This window comes from Neofelis nebulosa, chromosome 13 (genome assembly GCF_028018385.1).
Source record: "Neofelis nebulosa isolate mNeoNeb1 chromosome 13, mNeoNeb1.pri, whole genome shotgun sequence".
Classification (NCBI taxonomy): Eukaryota; Metazoa; Chordata; class Mammalia; order Carnivora; family Felidae; genus Neofelis; species Neofelis nebulosa.
In genome coordinates this window covers 35,014,491-35,036,887 of record NC_080794.1, presented here as the reverse complement: position 1 = coordinate 35,036,887, position 22,397 = coordinate 35,014,491, and the positions used below count along the sequence as shown (strand labels likewise).

At 51.9% G+C, this 22,397-nt stretch overlaps 1 protein-coding gene across 3 annotated transcripts in view; it reads right to left on the bottom strand.

Annotated features, from left to right (window-relative positions):
* HK1 (hexokinase 1) overlaps positions 1-22,397 on the bottom strand; it is a 125,320-nt gene that overhangs the window by 4,287 nt on the left and 98,636 nt on the right. For all 3 annotated transcript variants that reach the window (XM_058696549.1, XM_058696548.1, XM_058696550.1), the window contains 9 exons: positions 18,537-18,692; positions 15,891-16,124; positions 13,442-13,746; positions 11,896-12,044; positions 11,458-11,577; positions 9,993-10,088; positions 8,228-8,327; positions 5,045-5,228; positions 2,518-2,673 (listed from right to left, as the gene is read on the bottom strand). In XM_058696549.1, coding sequence (XP_058552532.1) covers positions 2,518-2,673; positions 5,045-5,228; positions 8,228-8,327; positions 9,993-10,088; positions 11,458-11,577; positions 11,896-12,044; positions 13,442-13,746; positions 15,891-16,124; positions 18,537-18,692 — 1,500 coding nt within the window. The remainder of the gene's footprint in view (positions 1-2,517; positions 2,674-5,044; positions 5,229-8,227; positions 8,328-9,992; positions 10,089-11,457; positions 11,578-11,895; positions 12,045-13,441; positions 13,747-15,890; positions 16,125-18,536; positions 18,693-22,397) is intronic.

Here is a 22,397-nt window from a genome sequence, read left to right as displayed (position 1 = left end):
CTGGGTGAAACTGAGTAACTCACTCAAAGCACATATAGCCAGTGCAACACAGAGGGTCTCAAGACCAGTTCTGCCGAAGCTCCCCCCACCATGCCCCCACTCTGCATCTTGTCATTCATGGTGCAAATGGGTTCCTTAGTTTGCTCTTTGCCTTTTAAATTTGGTTGCCATTTTTCTCTTTTTTTGGAGGGGGGGGGGTGCAAGTGAGCAAAGAGCAGAGAGAGAGGGAGAGAGAGAGAATCCCACGCAGGCTCCACACCGTCAGCAAGGAGCCTGAAGCGGGCCTCGGGCTCACAAACTGTGAGATCATGACCTGAGCTGAAGTCAGATGCTTAATCGACTGAACCACCCAGGTGCCCCCAATTTTTTTTTTTTAACTTACAGAAGCTATGTAGCTAAATTCTGCAATTTTTTCTTTACAATTTCTTTCTTTGCTATTATTCTTTTTTAAATTCTAGTATCATTCATGTTGATACTATTCTTCAAAAGACCTTCCCCACCACTTCCTACCCATTAGGATGGCTATAATCTAAAAAACGGAAAAAAATAACAAGTGTTGACGAGGACGTGGAGAAAGTGGAACCCTTGTGTGTACCGTGGGTGGGAATGTAAAATGGCACAGCAACTGGAAACTGGAAGACAGTATGGCGGTTCCTCAAGAGTTAAAAATAAAATTATTACATGAAATGTTGCTCACAACAGCCAAAAGTCCAAGCGTCCGCGGGCAGATGAACGGATAAACAAAATGTGGTCGAAATGTACAATAGAGTATTTTTATCCTTAAAAAAGGAAAGAAATTCTGACACGGGCTACCACATGAATGAACCTTGAGGACGTTATGCTAAGTAAAATAAGCCGGTCCCAAGAAGACAAACACTGTAGGATTCCACTTTCATGAGGGACCTAGAGCAGTCAGATTCAGAGACACAAAGTAGAAGGGTGAGTGCCGGGGGCTGGGGGAGGGACGAATGGGGAGTTACTGTTTCATGGGTAGGGAGTTTCAGTTCAGGGTGATGAGAAGGTTCTGGGGATGGACAGGGGTGGTTGCACAACACTGTAAAGGAACTTAATGCCACTGCACTGTGCGCTTCGAAATGGCTGCAATGGCTAATTGCATGTTACGTATATTTTACAATTAAAAAATAGTAAAAAGGGGCGCCTGGGTGGCTCAGTCGGTGGAGCAACTGGCTCTTGATTTCGGCTCAGGTTGTGATCTCATGGTGGGGAGATGCAGCCCATCGGGCTCGGTGCTGACAGCACGGAGCCTGCTTGGGATTCTCTCTCTTTCCCTGTCTCTCTGCCCCTCCCCCATGCTCTCGTGCTCTCTCTCTCTCAAAATAAACAAGTATCTTTTAAAAAATAAAATACAGTAAGGGCGCCTGGGTGGCGCAGTCGGTTAAGCGTCCGACTTCAGCCAGGTCACGATCTCGCGGTCCGTGAGTTCGAGCCCCGCGTCGGGCTCTGGGCTGATGGCCCGGAGCCTGGAGCCTGTTTCCGATTCTGTGTCTCCCTCTCTCTCTGCCCCTCCCCCGTTCATGCTCTGTCTCTCTCTGTCCCAAAAATAAATAAAAAACGTTGAAAAAAAAAAATTAAAAAAAAAAAAAAAATAAAATACAGTAAAAAATGTTAACAAAAGTATTCACAGAGATATTGTTCTGGTTCTTCTAGACTCCTGTCTTCCCCACTTAACTCTCGGCTGCGCTCGGAATGAGAGAGAGGTGAGAACGGTTTCCCCATCTGTAATGAGCACACGGCACCGGCTGCTGCCTCTCCCTCCCCCACTGCTGTGAAATGCCGCCAATCGGTGCGCTGCAACCCGCCGGCGTCTCGGTTCCAGGGCCTTCCGTCTGCTGCTAGCGCTTCACCGCTTTGGTTCTGGTGGCCAGTGAGTTTGACATGCCGGTTACAGATGCAGACACGGGGGAAAGCAAGGAGCAGACTCCAGCGCAGCCAACGTTAATGTCGCTTTTGTGGCCATTCTACAAATAAGGTGGCTCTGGCATAACCACCTTTGCAGAGCACCCCGCACCCTGTCTCACGGCTCACCACGGGAGAGGGCAAAGGCAGGGACAGAGCGGTCACTGCACACGAGAAAACGGGAGGAAGGCAGAGCAACTTGGTGGGGGCCGTGCCTACTGGGGGACCAAACTGTGCGATCCCAGGCTGCCTTTCAGATGAATGCGGTGGGACTAGAGCCCTGGTTCCTGGCTCTACTGGACCCCGTGCCCTTCAGCACGGGCTCTAGAATGCACCTTTACTGTCCTGAAATGGAGTCTGTACAACCTCAGACACATGACCTCAGACATATATATAAAGCTCCCTCCCACATAAAGAATGAATTAAAAGGAAAATCATGGATAATAAAACTTTATGATTTCAACATGTAGCTGCTCAGGGGCTACTACTCCGGAGCGGGGCGAGGGGGGGAACCCCCCACAAGTGACAAAATGTCCCCTGAGGTGCCTCCATGCCACACAGACCTCTAGCAGGCCTGCGGGGAAGCGCCTCATCACTCACCTCTCAATCTGGGAGAGATATTTGGTCTGAAAAATGCCGCGAGTCTTCAGCGGCTCAGAGATCTGCCCTCGGAAGAGGAACCCCTTCTTGGTGAAGTCGATCAAGATGTTACGGACGATCTCACCCAGGTACATACCGCTGATCATCTTCTCAAACCTGAAACAGGAGCCGAGGCGGATGTCCCTGTGAAGCCTTTGGTCTCCCAGTAGCCCCGGGCATTTTCCTGCCCTTCGGGGGCATCACCAGCCTGTGCACCAGGCCCTGTGCTCCTCAGCAGAGGCAGAGAGAGGCCAGGAAGCGCTGAGAGATCCTCAACCCTCCCCAGGATCAGAAACGAAACCACCAGGGGCGCCTGGGTGGCTCAGTCAGTTGAGCGTCTGACTTCGGCTCAGGTGATGATCTCACAGTTGGTGGGTTTGAGCCCCACGTCGGGCTCTGTGCTGACAGCTCAGGGCCTGGAGCCTGCTTCGGATTCTGTGTCTGTCTGTCTCTCTCTCTCTGCCCCTCCCCCACTCATGCTGTTTCTCTCTGTCTCAAAAAAAATAAACATAAAAGCAAAATTTTTTTTTTAAAGAAACGAAACCACCAGCATTCGCATCTAGCTGCTGGACGGTCTCCCTCCTCGCCTGCCCTCCTACCTTTGCCTGGAAGAACCCGCTCCAGCTGTCGGCTCAAAACTCTCCTCCCCGAGGCCTGTCCTCCTCCCCCCACCAGGTTCTATCTGCCTCTCTCAGGCTTCCACTTCCGTACACCCTCCCTTCTTCACAAGGTACACGGGCACACTGCACTCATGGTCTGCAGCGAAAGCCTGGAGAGGCTGGAGCATGTGTCCTGCTCAACTTTGAGGCCCAGGGCCTAGCACAGCCCAGTGCTACGCTCTCAGTCGAGTGCTCAATAAATATCTGCAGAATAAGCAACCAACTGGTCTGAGTCTTAAAGGGACAAGAAGACAATGAAGGGAAAATTCCTACTAGATTCTTGGAAGGTTTTGAAAAAGCCCAGAGTACCAGTCAAGCCCCCAGCACAGGGATGAAGCCACACACGGGCTGGAGGGCTCAAACAGCTACCGTACTCCTGAGGGCAACCTGTTCCTGGGGCTTTTAACTCCAGCTCTCGCCATGCTCAAGAGCCTCAGAAATGACAAGGGATTTAATGTTTATTTATTGACTTTGGGGTGGGCAGAGAGAGAGGGAGAGAGAATCCCAAGCAGGCTCCGTGCTGACACGTAGCACCCAAAGCGGGGCTCAAACTCACGAACCGTGAGATCATGACCTGAGTTGAAATCAAGAGTCAGATGCTTCACCAACTGAGCCACCCAGGTGCCCCGAAATGACAAGGGATTTAAATGCTTCCATGGCACATGCCCAGTCCCAGTGTCCCCAGACTGGGAAGAGTCCACTGGGTCCTCCAAAAGATTTCAGGTGGTTCGCAGAAAAAACATGATTGCACTATTATGATCAATTTCCATCCAGTCCTTCTCACACCATCCAGAATGCCATCTCAGTACAGGCTGGTGAGGCTTTAACCCCTTCTATCACCTGCTACTTCCCAGCTACCAAAGGGGGGGGGGGGTCTTCGTTTAGACTCTTTGGTAGGGAACGGGAGCTAGACTCGAATGATGCTGACCTTCCCTAGATTCACTTTATGATTATCACCTATGATAACGCTCGTGTTCCCTTCTTTCTCTGGTTAAACTTACATTAAAAATATAAGCTGACTGAAAGAAAAACATTAAGTAAATAACAGCACAGGTGGTATTTGGAAAAAGCAAGAATCTTGAGGGTAGCTGGAGAACAGCTCCTATTTGGGAGGTGCTGCCCCCTCCCTTCCCCCCCCCCCCCCACCATTCCTTCTGTCTGCTCCTGGGGACACGGCTCGGACCAAGTCGATCCTGGTGACGGCAGAGGATGGCCTGAGTCCTGGGAGCCTGAGACAAGGAGTCACCTGTGTCTACGCAGGGAGGACAGACACTGCCATCTCAGGGACAGTCTCTGGGACCCAAGCTCCAAACAGCCACGAGGCAGTGCAGGAGGCTGGGGGAGGGTGAACAGAGCCGAAGCCCCTCACCCCCACTGGCCACATCCTAATTTACCTTGACCTTTGACAACTGCAGGTCAAGTGTGTTTTACTTCCACTAAATAAAACAAAACCCTGCTGACCAAGAGGTTTCTATTAGTCTGCTGGGGAAGAAACACAGAGCAACGGGAAGGCCAGAATGTTCCAGGATGAACATGATCGCTGAGGGAAGCGGTGTGGCCGCTGCCACCTCGTCCTCTGGGCATACTTGGGCAGAGGCGGCATGACACCAGGACGTCAACCTGGGCCCACTCGTATCAAGGCGGCGGCCCGTCCTCCTGGTTCTCTGCTCTCCTTGAACCAAAAGCAAAGGTCAGGAGGGAATCTGAGGGACTAGTCTCCACGCCTCTGTCCCACACTCCTCTCCTACTAGAAACTTCTTCCACTGTTAACAGACCGAATGCAGCCTCATGCCCTCACCGTCCCTTCTTCCTCTACCAAGCACCATTACCTTTGTTTTCCAGCGTTTAGAGAATATTCATCCACCAGTCTGTCATAGAGAGTTCTGATGTCATCGAGACACCCGTTGTCCCCAAAGGCACCCCACTCCATGTTGATGCACATTCGCCCCTCGTCCCCCTCCAGCATCTCGACATTCTTCATTTCTTCCATGTAGCAGGCGTTGCTGCCGGTCCCTGCAACACACAAGGAGGGGGATGAATGGCTGTGCCACCATGCCCGGGGAGGCGGGGAGGCGGGGAGGCTCTGGGGCCTGGGGCTCCCCAGGTATGGGATACATTTTTGAGACGAATAAAGCCACAGCTTCACTTTCCTCAGGTTTTTCAGGAAAACCTCAAAATACAAAAGGAGAGTCAGAGAGCATCCGATTAGACGTCAACATCAAGAGCCTCGTGTGTTTACCTGCCCAGGCAGGGCCATATATACCTTAATGGAAGACGGTGTTCCAACAGGGCCCTGTGTCTTCAACGGCAAAAGTTTAGGCAATATTCAGGTTGGAGGGGCATTGCCTTCTCTCTCCTCTCCACACACAGAACTGTGTACACACATGCATGTATGTAAAATATTACACTGGAGGTTGTCTACTATCACCCATGGAAGTCTGCTTATCTTTACTGATCAACCATGGTCACGGGCTATGCCTGCCCAGTCCACCCGCCCGTGCGTACCAGAATGAAGCCCACAGTTGGTTCAGGGAAGGCCAGCGTCCTCAGCATGTCAGTGGCACCTTTCTAAAGGTGACACCATTTCAGTGTCACGGCCCTCTTTGAAAATCAGAGGGTTCTTCTGAGAAAAGGAACACTTCTCCAGATGCACACACTCTGCATGCACACAATCTGACTGACATACAGTTTCCAGAGGCTCTGAGCCTCTGGTCTCCATCCCTGAACTCCCCACAACAGGGATACTGAGGCTGTGGCGCCGCAAAGACCGGGGTGACACCACAAAGGGTTTGCGGGTCTCGCCCATGAGGAATTAAGTGTAGAAACAGAGAGGAAGACTTCTAAAATTTTCACAGCAGGGGCGCCCGGGTGGCTCAGTCAGTTAAGCGTCCGACTTTAGCTCAGGTCATGATCTCGCAGTTTGTGGGTTCGAGCCCCACATCGGGCTCTGTGCTAACAGCTCAGTGCCTGGAACCTGCTCCAGATTCTGTGTCCCTCTCTCTCGCCCCACCCCTGTTCACGCTCTCTCTCTCACTCAAAATTAAGCATTTTTTTAAAATTCCTTAAAATTTTCACAGCAATTTCAAGTGCCATGACATCCAAGCCTGTGGTCATTGGCCTTGTCTCAGTGAACGGACTAGAAATTTTATTTTATTTACTTTATTTTTTAATGTTTTTATTTATTTTTCAAAGAGAGAGAGAGAGAGAGAGGCAGAGTGCGAGCGGGGGAAGGGCAGAGAGAGGGAAACACAGAATCCGAAGCAGGTTCCAGGCTCTGAGCTGTCAGCATACAGCACGACGCAGGGCTCGAACTCATGAACCCTGACATCATGACCTGAGCCAAAGTCACTGAGCCACCCAAGTACACCCTGCCCGCACTAGAAATTTTAAAACCAACCAACTAACCAAGGAATACTTCCCACAGACACTTTCATATGCACCTCTGATCACCTGGGGAGCCTGTTAAGATGCAGATTCTGATTCAGAAGGTGGGGCCTGAGACTCTGCATTTCTAACAAGCCCCGCCCACAGGCGACTCTGCTGCTGCTGCTGGCCCGAGGTCCACGCTTTCCGTCACAAGTGCCACCAGAGTGCCACCAACCCATCCTAGGTGGGATGCAGACGGACCTTCGACACCCTTGGGGGACACAAGGCCATTCCCACTGGCTAGATCAAGAGGGCTTTGATTGTTTTCATTCCCCTTTAAAGAAACAAGTAGAATTCGCAGATGCTTCTCCCTGGGTAACTGGATTATTCTTAGGTTTTGTTTTCTCTGTGCCCCTTCACCGCAAAGTAGGAAACAGAGAAGAGAAGCCCCAGAAATGGCAAGGGGTGCACAGAAAGCCAAAACATATAAATCATACTTCTCGCCAGTGGGTGTCGGAAGACATCGATGGATGAAGAGAGAAAAAAGCAGGTGTGAATGAATGCAGCTGGAGCCGTGGAGAACCTCCACCAGCTCGCTCTGGTGCCAGAAACGGCTAATCGGCGGCCCTGGACTGGGCAGGAAGGCCAGGCCTGGCCGGACAGTGGGAATGTGCTGTGTCACTCTGGATTTACAAGGCACACCTAAGCCCATTCGTAAGCAGAAGAGCAGGGCTGCGTGGGGAAAGAGAGGTCTGCGAAAGAAAGGAAGAAGCAACAGAGCTCCAGAGCCAGGCCCCCACAACCTTTCACCTGCAGCTCCTCCCTGGTTTTCTGAATTTCCTCTGGAGCCGAAAATGGCTTCACAAACGAAAAGGTCTTCGGGCACCAGGAAGGCAGCCTGTGGGGGCCTTATCCCAATCTCCCAGACACTTGGCACCCAGTCTGCACCACGGGGCTGCCTGCCACCCCTCCTTGTCGGGGTGGGGCCCGCATCAGTTGGCCAAGAAGCAGGGCCTTCCAGCATCCTGACGCCAGGAGCAGGCTCAAGTGGACAACTGGCCTTCTCTCTCGCAGCGCAAATCAACATGCTTCAGGAACGATGTGCTCTCAAGCCCAGGCCCCTGACGTGTTTGGACTATAAGGGAACAGCACCCTCTCTGCCACCCACTGAAGTGGCTGGCATTGCTCACAAACAGTGGCTGCCAAAAGCAAAATGGTGCCCGAGGCTCCCCTCTGGCCCTTTCCCACAGTCTGGGGAGAAGGAGGGCTCTGCTGCCTTCCCAATGGCGGGCCTCGACCCCACAACACCCACCTGCTGGCCCTCTGTACACGCCCGGCATTGCCCTGATGGCCAGGCCAGCCCCGGTGTTCCCACCCTGTCCACCCAAGCCATGTGAGCCATTCAGAGCCTCGTTCCCAGAGAGCTCCGTTTCCGAGCTGAGTCTGGTCACAGCCTTGGGGTGAGTGTTGGGGAGCAGAAAGTCCCCTGGAGAGTTCTGTGACATCGGTCCAAACTCTGAAGGTGGCACGGAGACAACAGTGACAGATAGTGTCCCACGCAGAGACTGAGCTGCTGGCTCAAGGCCCCACAGAACAGGAAAACCCAGCCGTCCCTGCCCCAGAGACAGACTTTCTGGGACACCCACCTACGATGAGTCCAACCTCGCAGGTAGGCTCTTCGTAAGCACAGGTCATCATGGTGCCCACCGTGTCATTGACCACAGCCACCACGTCCAGGTCAAATTCCTTCGGAAAGAAAGGGACACAGCTTTAGGGGAGGGACAGTGCTGCCTGGTACATCCTCCAGAATGGTTTCCTGACCAGCCTTTAAAAAGCTAATTAAATGTTCCACTGACTAAACACCTACTATTAGTGCTGTATCTGAAATCTGAGATCTAAAGAAAGTATTCTCCCCATTTCACAGATGATGCTGAGTACTGGCGAGGCAGCCTGGAGGGAACTGCCGTGTGGAGAAAAGCCAAGCGACGGTGGCCAAATAGCTCTCTCTGTCCTAGGAGCGTAGAGTGTGACAGTCTTTCAGAAGGCAAAACAGAAACACCAAATCCATTTCTCAGAATCTGTCCTTCAGATAGAGCCATGCCTGTACCCAAAGGTACCGCATGACTTACACGGGCCCAAAAGAGAAACCATCTAAACACAGAATCGAAAGGGGCGACATGAAACACGGGTTCTAGCAAACAGCGGCATCCTGTGCGGCCAAGGAAAAGAATGGGGTTGGTCTCTAGGTAGTGACAGGAAAAGATGCCTGTTTCCTATCAGAGGAAATACGCAGGTTGTACATACAGCAGGATTCCCATTACAAAATGTGTGTGTGGTGACATACGCACAGAAAGTAAACTGGAAGAATGCCAACATTCGGGGCTGTGAAATGGGCCCAAGCAGGCCATCAGGTTTCTCTCCAAAGGGATATAGGCTGTCTAGCATATTCTGCCAGATGTGACCAATCCCTCTTTCAAAAAGCCATTCACACCAGCCTTCCCCACCACCTGGTCATTTGTCTGCTCTTTTGAACTAAAGTAAGCAAGCCAGGGGGCGCCTGTGTGGCTCAGTCCGTTAAGCATCCGGTCATGGTCTCATGACCTCGCAGTTTGTGACTTCGAGCCCCGCATCCGGCTCTGTGCTTGATGTCTCAGAGCCTGGAGCCCGCTTTTCGGATTCTGCGTCTCCCTCTCTCTCTGCCCCTCCCCCACTCGTGCTCTCTTTCTCTCTCTCTCAAAAAATAAACATTAAAAAAAAAATTTAAAGTTAGTTATTTGACTAATCCCTTCATTAACGAGTTCATCTCTAGAATTCTTCATTTTCTGTTTTGCCAATGTCCTCCAGCCAAAGAGCAGAGACACGCCTACAGGCAAACAAAGCTGGGTACATCAACTGCTTGCAACACGGGCGGCACATCTCGTGGAGCATCTCAGAACGAGCTAGAAAGCATTCACGGCGGACAGGACTCAAGCCCAGGTTGGGGGCTTTAGGGAGGGTTCAGAGTGGGGCTGGCTCTGGATTGGATGCTGTCTGGAAGCAAGGCGATTCTGGGTGTGTGCGGAGTTCTGACATGGGTATAGACTCGTCTTATTCTTGTGTAATTCCGTCACAGTCGTGGAGTGAAACCTCGTGTCCAACAGGAGGGCGCCAAGGCTGACTGACAGCACCAGGCTGGGCCCAGCTGCTTTTCTCTTTTCCAAGCTGTAGGAGGATCGTGATTTCACCTTTCTTGGACTACCCTTCAACAGCACAAAACCGTTCACCTCCACTTTACTGCTGACAGTGTGGGGAATTTCTAACCCAGGTCACACGCTTCTGCATTGTTTGAATTCTTTACGACAAGCAAGTACAATTTTTATAACCCCCAAAAAACAGTGAAGATTTTTTTTTAAACATCCTTTTAATAGTTACCTCTCTCCTTTTGATCGCATCCCTTAGTAAGGTTGCTACATCGTGCCCCACGCAGTCGGTTGCCTTAAAACCCTTCGTCCAGGTGATCAAGATTCCCTGAAACAGGAGAGGCACCAGGAGAATCCTGTGTAATTAGCCCGTCTGAGTAGGATATAAAATTTCACTCCCTCCCTCCCGACTAAGTATCTCCTGAGTATAGCGACACTATGCTAGGACATCTGAGGCACAAAGCAGTAAAACACAGGCAGTCCTCCACAGGCCCGCCCTCTCCTAACCATCCCCACAGCGGTCTGGTTTATAATCCTCATTTCACAGATGGAGAAACTGAGGCATAGAAGGATAACGGTGCAGCCTCTGGTATAACCAACTAGTTCCCTTAAAGAACAGTTTGCCGACAACATAAATGGAGAAATGCAAATTTTCAGTGACCCTGTTACTGCCTAAAGTAAACTTCAGGTTTGAATGAAGCTATACTTCTGCTGGGTGTGTGCTCAGTATGATGAATACGGGTGACGGTGGAAGTGAATTCCTTAAAAAAACATCAGACCTTTAAAAGCTGCAAAGCACAAGTTTATATGGATCTAACTGCTGAGATCTAAACGAGCTCAAGAGGAAAAAGCCCCAAGTCAGCACAGGGACTTGATTAACTGGCTTCCAGAGGCAGGTGGCCCTCCCTGGCTTCCCTCGTGTTGCCAATCGCCAATCGTAGGCCGTAAACCCTGGCCTAAGGCTCTGTGTGATCTGATGCTCCCTCTAGGGCCTCCTCCCTGGCCATACCCGCACCTGTGACTCTAGGAGGCCCCCGTGGCTCCTCCAGCATGACTGGCTGGGTCCTGCCTCTGTGACTGCACACTCAGTTCCCTCTGTGCCAGGTACCCCCCTCCCCACCCAGCCCAGTGCTAAGAGGCAGGTGGAAGGCTGGGGTTCCATTAGACTATTGGCCCCCTGAGGATGGGAACTGTCACCTTCTGTTCTGTACCCAGCGTTTAGTAAGTACTCAGCAGGTGCTCAAGCCCTGACCCTGGACCCTGTTTCATCCCGTTTACTGAACAAACATTTATTAAGTATTTCCTCCGATAGAACTCTGTGCCAGGGCATGGGGGTCCTTGCTCAAGGAGCACCCGACACAGCAGAAAAGAAAGACGCAATCCGTAATAATTATGAGAAAAGTACTATCATCGAGGCAACATTCAAAGGAAGAGGGAACACTGAGGAGGGCGAGGCACTTTTGCCTGGAGGACCAGGAGGCTTTCACAAGAGCAGGGGCTCGCTCCACATGATAAAAGATGAGTAGAGTCTCAAGATGAACTAGAGGGCATGACGTAAAGCCTGGGCCAACCCGCTGTGACATGTGAACCGTTCCCAACATCGAGGGGACAGTGAGCCTGGAGAAAGCCTCAAGAGCCAGCCCACACTGGCTACAGGGTGGTCAGCGCCTCCCTGCTCCTACAGGGAAGAGACTTACCGCATCCAAGCTCGTCTGCTTGCAGGGGAATGAGAACGTGAAGCCGAGAGGCATTCTGGGGCCTTTGATCCCCATGTAGTCCAGGAAGTCGGAGATGCAGGAGACGATGTGGTCAAACAGCTTTAGAAGAAAAGAAGGGATTACCCGAGCTCTCTGGTTTCACGCTTTCAGTGCACACGTACAAGTGCACGTTTGCACACATACACACGCACGCACGCACACACCCTCCCGACACATGCAGAGCAAGTACCCCTCCGGGAACTTCGCAGTCCCCTGAACAGCATAAGCCCAGCATTGCCGAAAGTGCCTGATGCTTCCAGGCTACCAGGCTACAACTGTAGAGCTGCACGAGCCATGTGGCAGGTTCTGGGGACCGCCAATGCCACTGGCCAGGTGACATGCGGGTGCCACTGTGGTAGAAAAGCAAAACTGTCTCACCTCTTCCCCAGTGCCCTGCATGATTTCAATGGGAATGGCATAGATCTTGTTGTGCATTTCCACCGTTCTCTTTTTCCCACTGCGGATTTTCACCAGTAAGACACGGAAATTCGTTCCTCCAAGATCAAGGGCCAAGAAGTCACCATGCTCTATTACGGCCAAGAACATAAAGAACATCAAAAACAGCTAAGTGCCTCTTGGCAGCCAGTAACCCAAAGACTCGAGACTTTCAGGGCGGGGGGAGGGCTATATTAAATACGGGGGAGAAGCTGTAAATCCTCCCTCTGGCACATCGCTCAGGCTCAGGGAGGGGCGGGCACTAACACTGCCCACCACAACCTTGGAGCCGCGCTAGAAGGACGAGAGACCCATGGATGAACCACCTGTCACAATAAACAAACAGATTTCTCCAGGGTTACTGAAAAGCTTGGCAACGATGACGCGATTTGAGGAAAGCTCGTACAAAAACTAGCAACTTACATCGGTGTGTAGAGGGTTTGCAAAAATGTGCACAGTCATTCTCTTCCCTGTGCTTTTCCTCTGCAAAGTGACTTTGCAGCCCTTCCCATCAAAAGATGGGAGTCTATTTCTGCTCCCCTGGGCTCTGGCCCAGCCTTATGACTGGCTTTGGCCGACAGAGTGTGGCAGAGGCGAAACTGAGCCAGTCCCAGCCTCGGCCTCCAAGAGGCTTTGAAGTCGGTCCTCTCCTTCACAGCCCCTGCTGCTACCACTCGAACAAGCCCGGTGGCCTGCCGGAGGATGAGACACGTGGCCAGGTACGGCTGCGCTCCAGCGGACTGCCAACGGTCGGACGCGGGAGGGAGGCCTCTGAGCTGACCCACCAGCGACTACAGACTCATGAATGAGTCCAGCAGAGACCAGCTGAGCCTGGCCCAGAGGAGCAACAATCGGTGGTTGGTATTTTAAGCCTCTAGGTTTGAGGGTGGTTTATAAAGCAATACTATAATGCCATAACAAGGAACTTATACGTAGGACCTAATTCCTATCACAGATACTCATTATTTCCAGGACGCACCCGAGAAGCCCCTCAGAGTCTCCACAGGGCTCAGCCCCAACTCAGGACTGGCAAGGTCGCGTCAAGGGTTAGATTCTGTTCTCCAACCTGCCTGGGTGTACAAAGCCCCAGGCCTCGGTCTGCCCCCAGCACACCGTGTCAGGACTTAGGAAGGGTGCACCGGGTACCTTTCCTTCCGCGGCTTAACCTGTGTGCGAGAGAACCCACAGCAATCTCGGTGCCGTGGGAGAGGCCCGGTTTTGTTCTTTAAAGAACACTTTCTAATTGTGAGCCGGACTGTGGTTTTCGAGATGGTGCCTGCCTGGGAGGCCAGATCCAGGGAGAGTCAACTGCCCTGAGTCACACACGGGGCAAGTCGGTGGTAAAAATGGAAAACAGAGGTTCTGAGTGAGTTTTCCAGCTCTTGCCAAAATAAACACAACCACTGGAGAGGCCAACCTCCCTCCGCCCCACTCGGTCGCTGGTAGGAGAAGCAGGAGGGGTATGCTGGTCCCCAGAAGAGGCCCTCACCGGTCCCGTCTGGAGTGCTCCGGACGAAGGAGGGCAGCATCTTGACTACGGCCTTTTCGTGCGTCTGTTTCCTCAGGCCCATGTCCATCTCGGCCCGCATTCTCTTCTTCACCTCCAGCAGCATATCCTTGGTGAGGCGGAAGTGGGCCAGGGTCTCCTCGATCTGCCGGTGCTGCTCGGCCAGGCGGTAGGCCACCGCGGTGACCATGGCGGCCCCCTTGCCGCTGCCGCTCTCCGAGAGGAGGAAGCGCACATCGGAGTCGGGCACCAAGCGCCTCAGAGTCTTGTGGAAACGTCGTGAATACCTGGGGGGGGGGGGGGGGGGGGGGGGGGGGCGTGCCACAATAGTTAGACTGCGCCATCTGTCAGGGACCTCTGCTTCCCCTTCCTTTCCCACACCTTAATTCCGTTTTCTAGAACTGATTTGCTCATCCCCAAGTCATACACATGCACTGTAGAAAAGCTCTGGCAAATGCAGAGGAGTAAGAAGGAAAAATGAAATAGTCACACGCAGAAACGAGGACTCTCATTATCAGCCCGGTGTTTGGGAATCAGATGCATCAGGAAACAAGGGTGAGCTCTCCAACTTCCACCTCAGGTGACCTTGGACCTGTGACTTCACCCTGGAGTCCAGGAGGACTGACACTATCTCCAGACAGTGGTGGGGTAGGCACTGACTGACTTCGTCAACAGCTCAGAGTGGTTACTGGCGCTGGGGACGGGCTCCACAATCACTCATAATCACTCTTATTTTTTTTTATTTTCACCTGCCCTTTCCCTCTGCCCCCAAGGGTCTAGACATTCTCTATTGGCTAGAGGAAGACGTTAGGACAGGACTCAGTGAGACACAGAGCCTCCGCAAAATTTATGGTCGGTCGTCAGGATGGAAGGCTGCCTGCCAAGGGAAACAGGGAAACCAGAACCCCAAATATTAGCAGTGATCAATGCCAGGGGGCGGGACTAAACGTAACTTCTACTCTCTTTGTCATTTTGTGAACTATCTAACATTTCTGTGTACCAAATAGACAATACTCCTAAAACAAAACGCATTTAATCAACATTATCATTTAAAAGGTGACCCTGGGGGCGCCTGGGTGGCTCAGACGGTTAAGCGGTTAAGCGTCTGACTTCAGCTCAGGTCATGATCTCACGGTCGTGAGTTTGAGCCTCGCGTCGGGCTCTGTGCTGACCGCTCAGAGCCTGGAGCCTGTTTCGGATTCTGTGTCTCCCTCGTTCTCTCTGACTCTCCCCCGTTCATGCTCTGTCTCTCTCGGTCTCAAAAATAAATAAACGTTAAAAAAAAAAAAATTAAAAGGTGACCCTGTCAGTGACGAGTTCTGGGGGTGGCTGGTGGGGCTGGTCGTCCAATAGTGGGAATGTACTTAACACTTCTGAACTGTACGCTCAAAAGCGGTTAAGACAGTAAATTCTAGATTGTGTATTTTCCCACGATTAAAAACAAATTTTTTTTAATGTGATGTTACAAATCCCTAAGCTTTCTTGTCCATACATTTGCCGAGAAACCACCCACCCACCCCCAAAAATGATAGCTAGCTCCATTATCGAAAATTTTACAAATACTTTAAAAATACGAAGGAATAAAATTACGAACCTAACGGGCAATAGCATCTGACTGGCTCAAACCCTGCCCCCTCGTGACAATGATTTCCATTTAAGTCAACGTTTATTATTCAACGCCCGCTAGAACTGGAGTGACGGCGTCACAAGGCCACTCTATGTACACTTCGTGTATATGGTGGCAAAGTACCTGAGGTCCTGCGCGAAACTCACGTCAAAGGGAGCTGTTGTTAAAAGCTAGTCTATAATTATAGACGCAGAATTTCACCTTTAGCCTTTAAAAAATGTGCAAGCCGTGTTCTTGGTACCACAAAAGGCTTCTGCAGCTAAGGCGCTCACTACACCAGGAGGCAGCATGGTGACTGCCCCTCATCGTCAACAGGGGCCATTTACAACTTCTAGCTCCCTCTGGCTCTCCTCTCTCAGATGCAAAATGTCAACAAGCTGCCGGTTTAAAAAAGGCATGTCTGAGGGGTGGGGGTGGGGGTGGGGGGGCCTTTCACAGGAGCCTCTAAAACAAGAATGTGGGCATTGCACCCTTGACCCGAGCTACAGTGAGGGTGAAGGTTGTTGACGAAATACGAGTAAGCAAGAGGATTTAAGATACAGACATGTTCCACCCAGCGCTCCTGGCAGCTACGGAAATCCCCAAAAAGACTTATGAAATGAGACTTGACAGTCCAGAAGCAACACCAGGAGAACGGGCTGAGGGCCAGATACTTCTCAAGGGGGCAATTCTGACCTTTCTGCCCAGAACTAGATACACTCTTGTATGCCAAAAACCTTCACTGGGTGCAAAAGTCTGACCTTTGGAGGAGGTCCTTAGCCCAGATGGGCACTGAGCACCAATGACAGCAAAGGGCAGACTCACTGTGGGTGCGTCTTGTAAAGAGACCCGTCGACACCAACCGTGGTCCGCAGCCTGGGTGTGCCCTTGTTATCTCGAAGGCGGTTCAAGATGGCGCCCAGCGTTGCAGCCACCAGGTTGGCAGAGCGAAATGAGACAATGGTACACACGTGCTGGACTGAAATACAGTCGTCATCAGATGGCTCCACTCCCAGGCGGGTCAGGATTTCTTTGGCATTGTGGAGGCCTTCCTTATTCCTGTGAGGTCAGAAGCCAATTAACCGTGGGTCAAGGACCACATCAAGCAGTGCAAAGCACTGAGGTTCGAAAGTGCTGGAAAGGTGAGGGCCGCCTGGGGGGCTCAGTCAGTTAAGCGTCTGACGCTGGCTCAGGTCACGATCTCACAGCTCGTGAGTCTGGGCCCCGCTCTGTCAGCACAGAGCCAGGAGCCTGCTTTGGATTCTGTGTCTTCCTCTCTCTCTGCCCCTCCCCCACTCGTGCCCACTCTCTCTCTCTGCAGATTCTGTGTCTCCCTCTCTCTCTGTACCCACCCCCACCTCGTGCGTGTGCCCGCTCTCTCTCTCTCTCTCTCAAAAATAAGCATTAAAAAAAATTTAAAGAAAAAAAAAGTTGTATGGTATGGAATTAAGACATCAAATGCCTGAGAACAGGAGGAGGAGTCTACTCTGTAAGAAATACCAGGTAATAGGAGAAAAAATAGTAGTAGGCTGGGTTATGACACGCCGGGCACACGGAGAGAGGTGGAGAGGCGAGACATAGCTGCCCACCCCGGAGCTCAGTGCTTAGGAGACCCAGGGAGACCGCCAGCACTTGGGGTCTGCGAGTTGCCCTGGGAGGCTTACACCTCCAGTCAAGTTTTAATTTTCTACGTACACGTTTTATCTTTTGTTAGATTCATTCTGAGGTACTTTATAATTTTTTTACTATTACAGACGGCATGGTGTAGATGGCCTAAATTCACGTGTATATATCTTTTGTTCACTTGAATGTACCATAGTAACGTAAGATGTTAATATGGGGGAAACTCAGGCAGCGATATGGGGGAACACTCTGCACCGTCTTTGCAATATTTCTGTAAGTCTAAAAATATTCTAAAATAAAAGGATTATTTAACATTTTAATTATTGCCAATATATAGAAATATAATTGATTTTGGCATCTCCTCTCCAGACGATTCCCTTACCTCTCATTATTCTATTCACTCCTCTAGATATTTTTGGTGTTCCATACACACAATTAACATCTGCAAATAATGATACTTTTACTTCCTCTTTTTTTTATTCTTAAGCCTTTAATTTTTCTCTTTTATTCTTAAGCCTTTAATTTTTCTCTTTTTTTTTTCTTTTTCAACACTGGCTACGACTCCAGACAATGCTAAATAAAAATGGGGGATCCTCTCTTACTCCCGATTTTAAAGAGAATGCTTTGAACGTCTGTCTGCCCTGGTAGGATGCTTAGGTTTCGTTCAGACAGCCTTTATTACAATACACACGCTTTCCTGAGCTAGTTCAAGTGGGCTTTTGTTTCGTGGTAACCAGTGGGCCAACACCAGAAGCAGGCCAAAAGGAAGGCATTTCCTGACTCTGTCGATGACTTTGAGGGCATGCCATGAGTCTCCTGCCCCCTCCCTTCTCAGTAGCCAGCCCGGAGGCTGGAGGAGAGAGGTGGCTGGGAACTCAGTATCATGGCGCCCCGCTGACACCAGCTCTCCCCTGGTAGTTCCCGAAGGAGAGCGATCCTCAGGTAAATGCCCATACATGGATGTGACAGAGGAGTACGTCCACATAAACCCCGTCCCATCTCCTCAGCCTCCTTCTCTACCTGCAGACAGCTCACAGGCATCTCCTCCCAGGAGCCAGAGCTAAGAAGCCACTGGTTCGATCGGAGTCTCCAGGAACACCGCAGGGCGGTGGCAATGACAGCTTCGTACAGAGATGAAAGGACTTCTCCAGCACCAAGCTAGCCCTATCTTTCAGCAGGTGGCCTCACCTGGCTACATGTCTCCGAACCAGGAACAGAGCCTGGTGGCACACGGAGGCCGGCCACAAGAAAGGAGTCCTTCAGACTTGGAGGTGCCCAACCACATCAAACGGCTGTGGGATCAAGTTTACCCTCTTCCCTCTCAGGGTGAAGGCCCGCAAGTAACAGTCAAGACAGAGAAAGGTAGCAGTCAGGTTTCTGGCTGGACTCCTTCCTCCCATGTCGATCTGCCCTGTCTCAGCTGTTAATCGATGTTTCCCAAACTTGTGCCAGGGAACATGCCTGGCGGTTAACAGGTGAGAGAATTGGGGGGAGTAGTGGGAGGGCATTTCAGGCATAAAAGAAGTTTGGGAAATTATAAGTTAGCCAAAGTGAACTGGGCTCTCTTTACCATGCTAATGAGTACTGTAAATCTCTAAATGGAGGATTTAGTAATTCCTGATTCTTCACGGAATACCTTGAGATCCCCAGGGTTCCCTAGAACACAATCTACAGAAGGTCCTACTATGTGCAGGGAGGCTTCCAAGCCCAGGCCCCGGGCTCAGTGAGCATCTCGTTCACCACTGGAGTCATCTACTCCCTGGGCTCTAATCTCCCCTGTGTGTGCAGGTGGGGATGGGGAGGGGCTGGAGCGAAGGAAAAGAGAAAGCCTTGAGGGGCGGCACCTACTTTTCAATGGCTGACACATCACTGGTCTTGAACTTCCCCCTGGTGAGCAGCTCCGGGGTGATCCGTCCTTCAAATAAGAGGCCCTCCTTGGCCATCTTGACCAGGATCAGTCGAACCAGCTCCCCCAAGTACATGCCACTCACCATCTTCTCAAACCTGCAGGAGAAAAGTGTATGGCACCTGTCAGGTCCTTCCTACATGGGTATCCCAGGGGCAGCTCGTGAGGAATAGGACAGACAGAGGGGAGGGAGAGGGAGCCACCGCCTCGGGCTTCTGAGCTCATGGTCCCGCCGGCAGGCAAAACCACACACAACCGTGTGACTAAATGGTGACGGGACAGCAGTGGGGGAGGGGTGACTCCTCTAGACCCCACACCTATCCCTAGGTGGACAGAGGAGGTAAGCAGGGACAGGCAGGGAAGGCTGCCTGGAGGTGAGACTGGGGATGACGAGGAGGCCCCCAGACAGAAATGAGAATATGATCATTTCTTATAAAACTCTATGCTCTGCCTTTTATTTTTTATTTTTATTTATTTGTTTTTCTTTTTTAAAGTATGCTCCACGCCCAGCACAGAACCCAACATGGGGCTCAAACCCACGACTCTGAGATCAAGACCCGAGCTGAGATCAAGAGTCAGACGCTTAACCGACGGAGCCACCCGGGCGCCCCTTTGCTATACTTTTTATTTTTATTTTTTATTTAAAAAATTTGTTTAATGTTTATTTATTTTTGACACAGAGAGAGAGAGAGAGAGACACAGTGTCAGCAGGGGAGGGGCTGAGAGAGAGGGAGACACAGAATCCAACGCAGGCTCCAGGCTCTGAGCTGTCATTACAGATCCTGACGCGGGGTTCAAACTCATGAACTGTGAGATCATGACCTGAGCCGAGGTCGGACGCTCAACCGACGGAGCCACCCAGGTGCCCCTTTGCTATGCTTTTTAAAGCGTTTTCGTCTCCATCACTCCACTAGGAAGGCTCCAAGTCCTGAGAGAAGGAGGTGGCTGGGGAACATTCTCTCCATTTCCCAGCTCAGTCAGAACAGGTAAATGCCTTCTCTGAGGGAAGGCTGAGTAGACGATGGGGCTGAAACACAGCCATTTCCCATGGGACTCCTGTCACCGGCCACCTCCCTGGCATCCATGTTCTCCTTCTCTAGCCAAAAGGAGCAAAAATTTGCTTTGGGGTGCCCATTCCTCTCCCACTGACCTCACCCTAAATGCCAGGGGAGGGCTCTGAGTAGCTTAAAGCCAATCAGCTCATCCCGCTGCTCGGGCGGTGCACAGCCACGGGCCAGTCACAGACCGAATCGCCTCTCTTGTGTCCCTGGGAGGGGTGGCACGAGGTGTGGGCTCTGTAACTGCAGCGGCCACCTTGAGCCCAACGCTGCAGAGGAGAGGCTACCACGGACCAGGGCTCCGTGCCACACCTGAGCCAGACTCAGGCCCCAAACGCTGGCTGGGCAGGGCCCAGGAGGAAGCCCTGAGCCGGACAGATCAGAGAGGCAGGTCCACATCCAGGTGGCCTGCCTCTCCTCCGAGGGAGGCCAGCTGGCACAGCCAGAGCTGGCTGTGACACAGCAAAACAATCTGTTCCGTTCAGAGCCAGGCCCGGGAGCCAGGGATGTTGCTGGGACCTGAGCGCCTGGCCCTCCCTCGCCCCGACGCGGGCGCAGAGAAACACCGCTCTCATTGTTCCTGCTCCTGACAGGACCAGACAGGACCGCCCCAGCCACAGCTGTGTCGAGGATCCCTGGCAGGACTCGGGCCTTTCTGAGGCCCGGCTGCCCAGCTGCCGCCCCAGGTACCTGTGGGAACGGCCTCTGCACAGCCCCGAGCCGGAATCTCGAAGCAGACAGGAGCCAGACTGCCCGGGGCTCAATCCCAGCTCGGCCGCTTCCTGTGCTACTTACTTCTTGATCCCCTCACCTAGAATATGGGGATAACGGCAGGGCCTACCGCTAAGGCCGCTGGGCAGAGGATAGGAGGTAATATGGGCAAAGTGCTAGAATGTCTGCCCTTGCTATGCATCCCACTTCACTAAGCACTTCCCATGTAGTAACTTATTTGATCCTCACTAAAACCCTATGAGGTAGACAATATCACTATCCCCACTTTACAGATGAGGAAGCTGAGGCATAGAGAGGTTATAAAACGTGCCCATGGTCACCGTCCCAGTTAAACACCAGAGGCTATGCTCTAACCGCTGTGCTGTTCTGCCTCTCTCATGGGCGATGTCATTTAATGTCAGCTATTACTGTCATGCCAGCAGCCCCACCCAGCCCCACCCCCAACCCTGTCTCTCTGTCTACCTTCATCAGCTCACTCCTTCCTGAGGCAGCCTGCCCCCACTGGGCAGCGTGACAACAGAAAAGGTTCCTGCCCTTAGGATGAGCCAAAATCAGCCTCCTGGCACCTTCTGCCCCTTGCTTTTCACTTCGCCCTCTGGAGACACAACGATCTCCCTTTTCTACATGACGTCTCTTCCATACATGGACCCCATCATCCCCTTTTCCTAGAACCCCTGTCAGAGCAGCAAAACCAGGAAAAAGCACCTCTGATGAGCCTCGCTCAGCTCAAGCCAAAGGCTCACGGACACAGCAGGGCTCCTCAACCAACATGCTCAACATGCTCTGCTCAAGTGAAGCCAAGTAACCAGGCAAGCCGTGATTCACCTCCTAGCACTCAGTGCCCACAAACACCATGGAGCCACAGCCTTCCCGCCGGCCGGTGGGCACAGGCAGGGCCGACACCCACGTGGCCTGGGGACAGGCTGGCAAGGGCGGGCTGGGGGTCATGTTCACACAAGGGGAGCAAGGACTCGCATGCCAATCGGGAGCTCCCCTGGCAGCCGGGGTCCGCTCCAATGGGCCGCCCGGGACCAGAGAAGTGGGAGAGGTCTGAGGCCACGCTAAGCAGGATTAGAGCTTTGGAGAGGTTCCGTGGAGCAGGCAGAGCAACCATAAGAAAAGGTGTTTGGGGACTGACTTCACTAGCGTTCAGGTCAAAGAATTCTGCAGGTCAAACCATCCTGCTGTCATGGTCACTGCTGCTGCTGTCTTGGGGGACATGTGGCTCCTTGCATGTTGAAGGATGTGATAAGGAATCACATAGGGCAACGGGATTTAAAATTCCAGACACGACACGGAAAAAGAAGATTAAGGAGTCCAAGAAGACAGGAGGGGACGAGATGGAGAATTAAAAATCACAGAGGGTGGGACCCAAATCTGTAGTAGGAGACAGGCATGTGACCAGAACAGGCCTAGTGTGGAAGGGTGGTAGGGAGGAAGCTGAATATCTGATCCCTTCTAGAGAGACACCTCCTAACTCTGGGGTAAGGCTAGGGTTGCTGGGTACTCAGGGCTGTCCCCTGCTATCCTGAAAGTAGTTATCACCAGTGCAGGCAGGAGCCACAGAGCTACCGTGACGATACCCTTCCTGGCCAAATGTATACAGTTGGTACTCAGTAAACGCAAACTTCAGTCAAAATGAATAAGTGCGTGTGTAGTGGTCTGGAGTCCGTCTGGGTACCGAGGGCCTTTGCACAAATCCCACACACTTACATTTTCAACCCTGGTTAAAAAATGGAATCACCTGGAGAGCTCTCAGGCTCTTAAGGACAGGTCCCGACCCGGGCCAACTGGGTCAGAATTGGGAGGAAGGCGGGTAGGGTGAGGGGATGCCAGGGCTACAATATGTTTTTTAAAGGCCTTTATGGGGGTGCCTAGTTAAGCGTCTGACTCCTGACTTGGGCTCAGGTCATGATCTTGTGGTTCATGAGTTCAAGTCCAGTATAAGGCTCTGAGCTGGTGGCAGGGAACCGGCTTGGGATTCTCTCTCTCTCTCTCTCTCTCTCTCTCTCT